At 38.4% G+C, this 12368-nt stretch overlaps 1 protein-coding gene across 1 annotated transcript in view; it reads right to left on the bottom strand.

Annotated features, from left to right (window-relative positions):
• The window catches only part of ARHGAP42 (Rho GTPase activating protein 42), a 339332-nt gene that overhangs the window by 237625 nt on the left and 89339 nt on the right, over positions 1-12368 (bottom strand). Inside the window, exon 2 of the mRNA XM_040489702.1 lies at positions 6021-6116. Coding sequence (XP_040345636.1) covers positions 6021-6116 — 96 coding nt within the window. The remainder of the gene's footprint in view (positions 1-6020; positions 6117-12368) is intronic.

Raw genomic sequence — 12368 nt, 5'->3', positions numbered from 1 at the left:
ACAACAGAGTATACAAAACTTGGTTCGGTTTGAGTTACCATCCATCCATCTAAACACATATAATTTGTACACAGGTTTCCATATAAAAGGTGTTTTGTTTTTTTTTTAAGATGTAACAGGTCTTCATTCTAAGAACTATTAAGCACTAACCATCATTATTGCTATGTCTGCATACCTGCATTCAAAACAGTAAATACATGAACTAGAATACATACATTAGTTATGTCAGAAAAATGTGAGCAATTATTACGAATGTATTTTGATCTGAATTACCTAATTGATGGCCTCATTTCTCCACTCAGAGCTGGGAGTTATAACCTTAGTTGACAAGTGGTTGTGTGTTGTCTGTCTCTACCACAGGAATTTTCTGTTTAGGTGTGTCTAAAGGAATGACATCTCCACCTAAAATATTTACTAGCAAACTGACTCTCCTTCTTGGTAAATGTTTAATCTCTTAAGAGCAAGGTTCATGTTGTCCAAAACTTTCCTGAGAGTTACCACAGGCCATCATACAACATCGCTAACCAAGCTGTTTATGCACAATTGCAAATGGACTTTTCAATGGTTTCCAAGATTACAGAGAATGAACAAGATCTGCCTCATATTAACGACTCATATTTTTATTGGCACTAGTGCAGGCTGACTAATATCTGATTTTTAATCTAGACTTTTAAGACTTTGGTTAAAAGTGGTTTCAAATTATAGGCACCAAATACAGGAACAAAACAAAGTAACTTTCAATCCCCAACCCTGGTATGGATATAAATTCTGAAGTGATAAACTAAGATTTACAGCCCTTTATTTTCCTATACTCTCACATGCTAAATTCACCTAGCAAAACAACCTGTCTAATAGGTAGATTCACATTAATAACTTTGAGCTTCTATTGTTTGAACAAGCCAGTGTAAACAGTGTTTTTAAATGGACAGTATTTTATTTTTTGTAGAGATAGCCTTTATTTCCTACTAGTAAGGTTTTAAGGCTAGACATGACTTTGGAAGTTATCAATTCCCATGCATGTCTTCACACCAGTACTGACACAGTGGGCATCGATTTTTTGCATTTACACACATATTACTTACTATGTAAATATAGTTAAATGATGGTACATTTGGTATCTGGTCTACCCATATAATTCTTTAAGAAGGATGGAGTCTTACACCAGTTTGTAATCACTCCATACCCTCCCTCACCAATTTGTAAGCCCCAAATGTCCAGCTGGTGAACTCCTAACTCCCTCCTAACTCAAGATCTTTAGTCAGTTCAAAAACTAAAGCAGTATACAAAGCAGGCAATTAGAGCGGCTGTGAGAAGTTAAGTTGGATGGATTCAACAAGCTGCTTCCCACCAGGCTAGCTGTAATTGGCAGATAAAAGGGAGCCATCAAAAGCTCACGTGCAGTTCACTTATCCTTAGAGAAGAGGAGTAATGACCTCTAACTGCTTTCCTAACTGGAAAGGAGGGTGCTAAAGAGAGAGCTCAAGTTTGCTGTCTTGCTTGGGACTTCTCTTCTGGAAACAACTGACTTGTTCTCTGAGCCTGAGAAATTCCAGACTGGGTCCCAGACAACTAATTACATTTTGCGCCCTTCCAAGCCAGCAATGTCTCACTAACGCTGAAAATTAAACAAACAAACCCCAGCAAGCACAAGTCCAAAAGGGTGAGAGCAGAAGGGGACACATGAAGAGTGGGACTGACTTACAGACCAGACACAGGCCTACACATCTAAAACACTCCCGGAACAGCTTCCACAAATTAGGTAATTATATTGATATGGAAACAGCACCTTCTTTTCCTTACTTTGCTCAGAATCTGTTTTTCGCCATATTCCACTGTAAGCACATTGAAAGCAGACATCTTATTCATCTTCCTACCACCTTCCCACCCATTCCCACCACAACTCACAGACAAAAAGTCTGCAAATGTCTTGACTTTACAAGTTATTTTTCATTGACATTGCTTACTTATAAAGAAGGAGTTTTTGTAAGTCATCGTTTTTAGTGGTTACATCATTGGTAAGTCTCAAAACTCCTCTGGCTGAGAGTGTCATGCTATTATTACTCAATACTACGTACGAGTCACAGCGGTCCCTATTTCATTCCTCTTATTCAGAGGAATAAGAGGCTGAAACTGGGGCTTCAACACGCTATTTTAAACAAAGCTGAAACTATGTACCTTCCCATACAGAATTAAACCTGATGAGAAAAATAAAAATAAATAAAACTGATAAAGGTGGGTAAGGATAGTTCTTTGCACTGCATCCACTCCAGCCTTACCCAACAGTGTCAGGGATACATTCCTAGGTCACTGTCCTTGGAACGACAACTTGCAATATCCTCATCATTCCTTCAGGTTAGGAACAGTTATTCAAGTCTTTTCCTCTTTCTTACACAGTTATTTCAAAATGTTTAGAATGTATTTGAGGGCTCAGATAAAAAGTGTTGGGTGGTGAGGATATGCGAACATACCTGTATTTTTACTTTATTTGTTTCTTACAATTTTTTTACAATACTTTTTGCTCTAAGTTAGGTTTTCCTAATAAAGTTTTAATGTTTAATTCAGATTCCCAATAACAGGAGCTACATAAGTCTCCTGATTAAAAGCAACAAGCAATATTATATCTACCCCTACATAGCATTCATCTTCTGTCCCCCAATCTTTTATCTAACTCCTTAAAGCCCCCAAAATACTAGAATTTCATCCACCATTCACTGCCCACCATAAATGTTAACCTACTGATCAATTCACACTTTTCAAATCTAATCTGCAAGAGCCACAACAACATCCATTTAGCCAAAGTGGAAAGAGACAAGCAGACCAATGTTGAATACCAAATTCACCACAATCTGGGAAAATCACCTAACATGCCTGAAATGCTGCAGGGCATGTATTTAAAAACCCTACCACTGCAGTTACATGTGACTTCAAGAAGGTATTGTAAGTAAGAAGTTTAATGGAAATTAAGAGAAATATGCAGAAATGTTTACTGTACTCTTTAGCAAGACCAACTACAAGAACCTTAAATGTTCTAGAGTTTATTTCATAAGTTTATGTATATGAACCTGATGGAATAATTTGAAGTCATGAAATCATTAAGAATCATAATATCTATGAAAACCCAGAAGTATTTACCATAATATTCTTTAAAAGAAAACAAATTTATATATATATAATACATATAATATATGTATATACATGTATACATATATAATATGTATATATATACACATATATAATATGTATTATATATATTATATATAAGTAAAAAATTAAAGTTTATAGGGAAAACTATGTCATTTATTCAACAATTTAAGGGTCTACCATGAGTCAGGCCCTAGGTCAGGGGCCAAAGCTAAAGTAGTTTTAAAAAAAGAAAAGACAGATCTGGCCTCTGCCTTCTTTGAACTACAATTACATTACTAAGTGAAAATAAATGCTATTATATAAATATGTGGGTTTTACTTTTTCTAAATAATAGTGCTAACATAGTAGTGTTTTAGTAATATAATCTAGGCTTTTTGGCCAGGTGTGTGTTACAAAGGCTATGCTGGGGGCTAGACATTTATGAAACAAATGTCAAGAAGTATTACACAAAAATGACAACCATTGTTCCAAGTGCCAGTGGCGCATGATCACTGATGGTGCCCTTTCTCATTCATTCTGTAAAGAGAAAGAAGTCATGCTGTTGAGGCCCATGTGGCAGTCCTCAACCTTCTTCCAACACGGCTCAGCTACTTTTCATCACAGCATTGAGGGAGGAGGAGTCATTGATGACTTCAAGAGACGAGCTACCTCTATACCCACTCATAGTAGCTAACACTTCTAAAGGAAAAACCCAAAAAAGTGACCACCTGGCACAGCCCCTCTGAAAGCCTGCCACCTCGACCACCCTGTTGTATGCATAACACAAATCCCATATGCAGCAAGATCTTGTTGAAGAACTCTGCATTCTGCCAGTGATTTCTCCAGAAGGGACTTTTGTGAATGTAGGCAAGCTAAAGCCACACAGTGAATCCAACTCATTCAGCTTATCTTCTCCTGAGAGCCTCTTTTTGGTGGGGATAAAATTGCCTTTTCCTCTCACAGCTAGGTTTGGACTTGCTACTTAGGTTTTCAGAAATAAAAATATACGGTTTATGAATACATATATAACTGACAAAACAATGAAGAAAAAGAAATGGTAGAGGAAGCAGAGGAAGGTGATTGTGGAGGGGCATGTCAGGGATTATGAATTCTTGCTACTCAAAGTATGGTCCATGGACCAGCAATGTCAATATCACCGTTAAGTCCATTAGAAATGCAGAATCACACACTCCACCTGAGATCTTCTGCATCAGAATCTGCATTTCATAAGATCTCTAGCTGTTTCATATATACATTAAACTTTGAGAGTCACTGTTCAAAACACCTGTAATATTCTGTTTTTTATACCTGGAAGGTGAGTACATTTAGTATTATCTCCTAAATGTACATATTCTATACAGACTTTTGATTATGTGGCATGTCTCTAATTCAGCCTCAAATGGACCCACTATCTACAAACTGTTAAGTAAGTAGTGATTGTTAAAATGTAGGGAAAAGGAATGCTATACGAATCTGATCTTCAAACAGTAAAATCAGATACAGATTAAAACTTCAGAGATCACATAACCCCACCTCTTCACTTTATGGGAGATAAAACATCTGAATCAGGAATGGGCATGTCTAGGGGTCAGACTGCTTAATTATTAAGGCAAAGTTGGATTAGGGCTCAAGTTTCCTGATCCTCAGTAATGTTCTCTATCCTATAGTAATACTGGTTTAGTACATCATAACTGATTTCTTTCTTTATAAACAAATACTCATGTTAAAAGAAAAATCAAGCTGGGGCACCTGGGTGGCTCAGCTGGTTGAGTGACCAACTTCAGCTCAGGTCATGATCTCGTGGTTTGTGACTTAGAGCCCTGAGTCGGGCTCTGTGTTGACAGCTCAGAGCCTGGAGCCTGCTTTGGATTCTGTGTGTGTCTCTCTCTCTCTCTCTCTCTCTCTCTCTCTGCCCCTCCCCCACTCATGCTCTGTCTCTCTCTGCCTCCGAAATAAATAAACATTTAAAAAAATAAAAAGAAAAAAGAAAAATCAAGGGGTGGGTGCCTGGGTAGCTCAGTTGGTTAAGCGTCTGACTTCAGCTCTGGTCATGATCTCACAGTTCTTGAGTTCGAGCCCCGCATCAGGCTCTGTGCTGACAGCTCAGAGCCTGGTGCCTGCTTCAGATTCTGTGTGTGTGTGTGTGTGTGTCTCTCTCTCTCTTTCTGCCTCTCCCCCATTCATGTGCACACATGTGCTCTCTCTCTCTCTCTCTCTTTCTCTCTCTCAAAAATAAACAAACATTAAAGAAAATTTTTAAAAATAAAAATTTTAAAAAAGGAGAAATCAAGGGGCACCTGGGTGCCTCAGTCGGTTCAGCATCTGACTCTTGATTTCAGCTCAGGTCATGATCCCAGGGTCCCACATTGATCTCCATGCTCATTGCACTGAGCATGGAGCCTGCTTAAGATTCTCTTTCTCTCTCCCTCTGCTCCTCTCCCTCACTCACGTACTCTCTCTCTCTCTAAAATAAAATTTAAATAGAAGAATACATTTTTAAAAAGAGAGAAACTGGTCTTACATTTTTAAAAAAGCAAAATAATTCTTAAAACCAGTACCTTGTATATTTAATAGTGGATGTCCAATATGTATTTGAGTGAATGATTCACTTTGAGGCAGAGACAAACATTGTTATCTACCTCTTATCAAAGGGCTAAGCTAAATTATAGAATGATGAATAAATAATTTCCTTATGGAAAAAAACAAGAGTTCAATTTTTAGACAGTATATAATACTCTCCTCTACAATAACCAAAAATTGCCCTAATACTTTTATTAAAGTCAGAATACTTTACATGTTTAGTATTTGGGTATGTGAATCTGTTTGATTTCAATGAAATCACTATCTGAAGCAGGACTTTTAAATTACATAGAATATTAAAGAACAGTAGTACTCACCAATACTAATTTCATCATCTGTTTCAGCATCACCAATACATTCAAATTGGAAATCTTGCAGTGACTGGGAAAATTTCTGTACTGCCATAGACAGATCTGCAATTAAAAAGTTTTAAAAAATCATAAGTTGAAGATACCATGTGATACTCTAGAGTTTCCATGTGTATTATTATGTAACTCTGATTTTAATACTATATTTACCAGAACCTTTCAAATACTAGCTTGACAAATTTAAGCAGAATTTAAGAAGACTACTAAAGAATTATTTTAGGAACTGGATCTGCTCTGCTCACTGGGGATTTGCCCATGTAAGAAAGTTTTTGGTGCTAGTTGTGTATTATATGGAAGCCAATTCCCAAAGCCTTTATGAAAGAACTACCATTCATTCCCTATAAATGGAGCATTGATTAAAAAAAAAAAAAAAAAAAAAAAGAATGCTACTAAGGTTGCTGGTGGGGTGGAGTGAAAGGGAGGGGAAAGCAGCCAACCTTTGATTAGAAAGGGTCACCAATATATAGACTATAGAGCAGGTAGGGAATGTGTTTTTAACCAATAAACTACTGAATTAGGTCTCCTAAAGTGAAAGGCCACCTGAAAGGCTATTTACAAATAACCTTGTAATTTATAGGGGACCTCAAGCTAAATATATTCTTCAATCCAGGCTTCAGCCTGAATAAAGTCCAGAGTGTGACTAAATCCAGAAGAATTCTTTATTCTTGGAGAGAATAAAGTAAAGCCCAGAATAATGAGAAGTAAATCCCTGGGATACAGCCTAACAGAGTGATTAAGAATGCAGACTCTGGAGCCAGGCTGCCTGGGTGGAAATCCAAGTCCCACCAAGTATTTGCTATGTGACCTTGTGCAAATTATTTAACTCCTCTGAGCCTCTGTTTCCTCATCTGTAAAGAGTGAATAATAGGGGCGCCTGGGTGGCGCAGTCGGTTAAGCATCCGACTTCAGCCAGGGCACGATCTTGCAGTCCGTGAGTTCAAGCCCCGCGTCGGGCTCTGCGCTGATGGCTCAGAGCCTGGAGCCTGTTTCCGATTCTGTGTCTCCCTCTCTCTCTGCCCCTCCCCCGTTCATGCTCTGTCTCTCTCTGTCCCAAAAATAAATAAACGTTGAAAAAAAAAATTAAAAAAAAAAAAGAGTGAATAATAATGGCATAACCACCATAGAGTTCTTTCAAGGACTGAGCAAATTAATGTTTGCAAAGGATTCTGAACTGAGCCTGGCATTTAATAAACACTGTATAAGTTTTTTAAGTAAAATTATAAATCACTCTGAGAGTGCAGCATCACGGAGGCTTTAAAGGTTCCACCTCTCAGAGCCACTCTGATCATCCATACTAACCTTTCCACAGAAGTCTGTGCCAGTAGGAAAACATACTTTTCTGGAATTCACTATACACTTCACTTAGTGGTATTTCCCATGGGTTCAAGTCCAATACGTGAACTCTTAATTTTAATTTAAGCAACAGGACCCAATGAAGACTCTCTCCTTAACTAGTGTTTAGTCAGGCTCCTCTGAGCTCTCATCTTGTCTAGTTTTCTGCCTTGGCTCTCAGTCCTCACTCGGCCTACAGAGCCCAGTTTTAGCAAGAATCTTGCCAAGTCAGTTTAGAGAAAACTCCCCAACTCTGGATACCCAACCAAAATCTTCATCCCCTATATTTAGTCCTTCACCTGCCTTCACCAAGAATCCTCCTTATCTTTGATGTCTTCTCCTAGTAAATGGAATGGTGTTCCATCCACCAACACCCGCTCTATCCTGGCCTCAAGCCTGCTCCTTGGCTATAAATCCCCACTTGTTCTTGTTGCATTCAGAGGTGAGTATGCTCTCTCTCCCCTATTGTGTGTGGTAAGCTTGACACCTTTAGCAGTCTTTTTTTTTTTTAATTTTTTTTCAACGTTTATTTTTGGGACAGAGAGAGACAGAGCATGAACGGGGGAGGGGCAGAGAGAGAGGGAGACACAGGATCGGAAACAGGCTCCAGGCTCTGAGCCATCAGCCCAGAGCCCGACGCGGGGCTCGAACCCACGGACCACGAGATCGTGACCTGGCTGAAGTCGGACGCCTAACCGACTGCGCCACCCAGGCGCCCCCACCTTTAGCAGTCTTGAATAAAGTCCTCCTTAACATTTTAACCAGTGTCAGCATAATTTTTTCTTTAAGAGAACACTTGTGATCTTGTGCCTAGACATGACATCAGGACTTACTGTGGTAACCCACCATTCACGAAACCGTAAGCAGCTATCAATGTAAGTACTCATGAATGAATAGATCTTCAAACATTAAGGTCACTTTTCTGTGTCACTATTACCCAGAGAACTCACCAACACCCTGAACAAATACAATTTTGAAGATGACAGGCCTCAAGCTTCAGAGAGGCTCTAAAAAAAATAAAAAGAAAGAAAAAACAAATTATTCTCTGGAAAGATGATGGTACTCATAGATAACCCCTCTTTTCACAAGAGGACTAAAACTTTGGGCCAGCTACACATTCTGCTTGAGAGGTACTTTCAATTTAAGAGAGAAAGTTTTAGGGGCACCTGGATGGCTCAGTAGGTTAGGCGACTGACTTCGGGTCAGGTCATGATCTCACAGTTTGTGAGTTCGAGCCCCATGTTGGGCTCTGTGCTGACAGCTCAGAGCCTGGAGCCTACTTCAGATTCTGTGTCTCCCCTCTCTCCACCCTTCCCCTGCTCACGCTCTGTGGCTCTCTGTCCCTCAATAATAAATAAATGTTTAAAAAAATTTTTTTAAAAAAGAGAGAAAATTCGATCAGCTCAAGAATGTCTCTGGACTGGACTTTCAAGAAGAAAGATGAAGCGACCCTTCTTAATGAATTAATAGTCAATGAAAACACAAACACTTTATTAGAACTAGACTTCACCAATTACCTTTGAGGCCTTGGACAATCATCCATCCTTCCATTTTTTCTTATCTTTACAATAGAGCAGTAATACTGATCTCACAGGATTGTTCTAAAGACTAAATGAAGTATGTGCCTGGTACATACTAGGCAACTCAATAAGTGGTATCAGTTATTATCATTCAAGTCCAGCTCATAAAAGTGGGGAAGTTGCCTGGCCTTCCAGACAGAAGTGCACTGTGCAGAAGTACGCATTTATCTGACGGTGCACAGCTCTGATACGATGGGTAGAGAAATCATAACACCCTACATCAAATGTTATGAGAAGACAAAGAAAGAAAGTAGACTCCTGGGATATTTTAAGCCAAGCTATATGTGCGTACTCTCCCTGAGACAGGGAAAGCATCCCATTTAATGTCCCTGTATTTTTCTATGTACAATAAAAAGAGCTTATGGTAAAATGGATTTGAAGTCACAGAAGCAATTCCTACAGTAGAGTTGAGATGAGGGATGGTACATACAGATGAAATCAGTGTGCTTACGAGAACTCTGTAAGAGAGATCGTTCCTTCTCTACCCTCCTTACCACTAATTCCTCTCAGTTTCCCCTCAAATTCAGTGAGCTATCTGGAAGCTTTGTCGAAAGGAACTCTGACACAACATCCCACAACCGACCATTTATTCCTGAACTACTCTTTGCTTGCTCCTTCACTAAGAAAGATAAGCTGCTTTCTCCTTTCATAGACATCATAGTGGGTGCACTAGAATAATGCCTGTCTCTAGACAAGAACACAGGAGCCCACTTTACTGGCTACTCTTGTCAACATAGCCAAGTGATTGAGAGTGTGAGTTCTAGCAGCAGATTACCTAGGCTAATTTCCTGCCTCTACCTATCAGTGACATGACTGTGGGTAAGTTCCTTAACTTCTCTGTACCTCAGTATCCTCATCTGTTAAGTGGAACAGAATGTGTCTCTCAGGGTTACTGTGAGGAGTAAATGAGTTAAATATAGATGAAGAACTTAAAACAGTGTCTGGCACATTGTTAAGCATTTAAAAAATGTTGGCTAATTTTTATTTAAGCCTTCCATTTGGGTGGAGTAATGTCATTTCCTCAGTAAAGATGAGGCTCTATACTTTCTGAATTCCCCATAATTCTGAACTTAAAAACATTACAATACAGATATGTTAACTTGTAAAAAAAAAAAAGTGTTGGCTATTTCCATGTAAACATCTTAGAAAAGAAAAAAAAAATGTTTCAGGAATGAAGGTAGCAGCTATTAGACCTTAGATAACCTTGGAAAGTGCGCAAAAAAAAAAACCCACCTGTTGACAGCAGTTTCAAATTCTCTCTTACTGCACTCCAATTGGGCTATGACGGAGACAACCTGATTATTCAGTATTTGAGTAAGAGATACATGTCTATTTCAACACTAGAATGAAAACTGCACAAATGATCTCTGCATAGTCCTTTTGGGAGCATAATGAGACAGAATTATATTTCAAAAACTTGGTTCTCAAGTTAATTCAGATAACAATTCCAAAAATAAAGGGAAATTCAAAATATGACTTATTTTCAACTTCAAGTGTCTGGGTTCTTGATTTTCCTTTTATTTGTTCTCCTTTTCTAAAAACCATAGTAATAATCAGGTCAAAAATATTACCAAGATAAGGAACTTGCCAGATATTTTCTGCCAGTAACAGTGGTCAGTCTGCAAAATGAGGAATCCAGCTCACAGCTTTTAATCTTGGCTCCATGTCACTCTGAACTAGAAAGCACAACACCTTCAACTGACTTGAAACTGCATGAAACATACTATTCCCTAAATGTCCAAAATTCCTAAACAATGCCCAGATGCATACAACAGAAGTACCAGTTCTAAAACCTTCTAAATAAAATTGATTCACATCTGATTAAAACCTAATTTTTAAAATTCTATCGTTGAATTTTGAAGTATCAAAATGTATAATGATAAGAACCTACATTTTCTCTTAAATACAAAAAGAAAGATCAAGTGTATAAAACATGACAGAGAATTCTAGTTTAGGCAAAAGTGTCTCTTTCTCCCTATTTCTATTAGAACTTGAGGACAAACAAGAAAAAAATCCCAGTCAGAGCTGCCTGGCCACATTCTAAGGTGAATGTAGAGGAATAACATTTACTAGCAAGCAAGACTGTACATAGTAAAGACGTCATTAAGTAGCACCCGTACCATATCTTTTCTGTTTGTCTAACCTGCAAGTTAAGCACAGATGTCTTCACATGTATTCACATTAAGTTGGAAGAAATTACACTAGGCTTTAATTACTCAGGAATGTTTTTATATCAAAGAGTTAACCTGTAGCACCCATGATTAGATGATGCAAATGAAACATTAAACTTCATTTCATTAGAGAAATAAAACACACTTAGTAAATAATTATAACTCTTCTTATACATTAGGAGCCGCCTTTTACTTTAGAAGTGTTAATGAAATTATTTTTACAATGTTATCTATGGAGGTGAGCTATATTTATGTCAGAGCAAGTACAACCAGCAAGTCTACTGGTACAAGGCAGTTCTTCCTGAAACCCAGTTGATCTGAGATTGAATTTAAGATTCAGAGGGGCAATGTGTTGCAGACATATGTGTTGTAGAATTATACTCACACTACCATGCAGAAGGCAGACAGTACAAAGCAACAGGAATACAAAGGTAAACATAAGATATAACCTTTCCTCCAAAAGGGCGCAGTCCAATAGGAACATGGGGCATGTAAATAAATCCTATCATAGGTCAATTGATAAAGTGTCTTACAGAGGTTAATAACACCATCACTACAGGGGCACCTGGGTGGCTCAGTCAATTAAGCATCCAACTTTTGATTTCGGCTCAAGTCATGATCTCAGAATTCATGAGATGGAGCCCACAGCTCTGAGCTGACAGCACAGAGCCTACCTGGGATTCTCTCTCTCCCTCCCCCTCTCTCTCTCCCTCTAAATAAATAAATAAATAAATAAATAAATAAATAAATAAATAAAACTTAAAAAATAAATAAATAACACCATCACTACAGATGGTACTTACTACATGCTGGATACTTTTCCAAGTACTTAATGTAAATTAAACCATTAATTCTCAAAACAGCCACAAAAAGCAGATATTATCACTCCAACTTTACAGATAAAAAAACTGAGGCACAGACAAGTTAAGTGACTTCCCCAAGTTCATACAAACTAGTAAATAACAGAGCCAGATTTTCAACCCAGGAAGCCTGGCTCCGGAATCCCCATTTAACCATATTGCCACACTGCTCTGCACATAAAGGAAGCAAATAAGAAGGCAAAATCGGGGGTGCCTGGGTGGCCCAGTTAAGCGTCTGACTCGTTTTCAGCTTGGTCATGATCTCACAGTTCGTGAGTTTGAGCCCCACATCAGGCTCCATGCTGACAGCGCAAAGCCTGCTTAGGATTCCGTCTCCCTCTCTCTGACCTTCCT

The sequence above is a fragment of the Herpailurus yagouaroundi genome, unplaced genomic scaffold (genome assembly GCF_014898765.1).
Source record: "Herpailurus yagouaroundi ecotype Mexico unplaced genomic scaffold, PumYag 180, whole genome shotgun sequence".
Classification (NCBI taxonomy): domain Eukaryota; kingdom Metazoa; phylum Chordata; class Mammalia; order Carnivora; family Felidae; genus Herpailurus; species Herpailurus yagouaroundi.
Note: the sequence above shows the minus strand (reverse complement) of the source record. Positions and strands in the feature narration are given on the sequence as shown.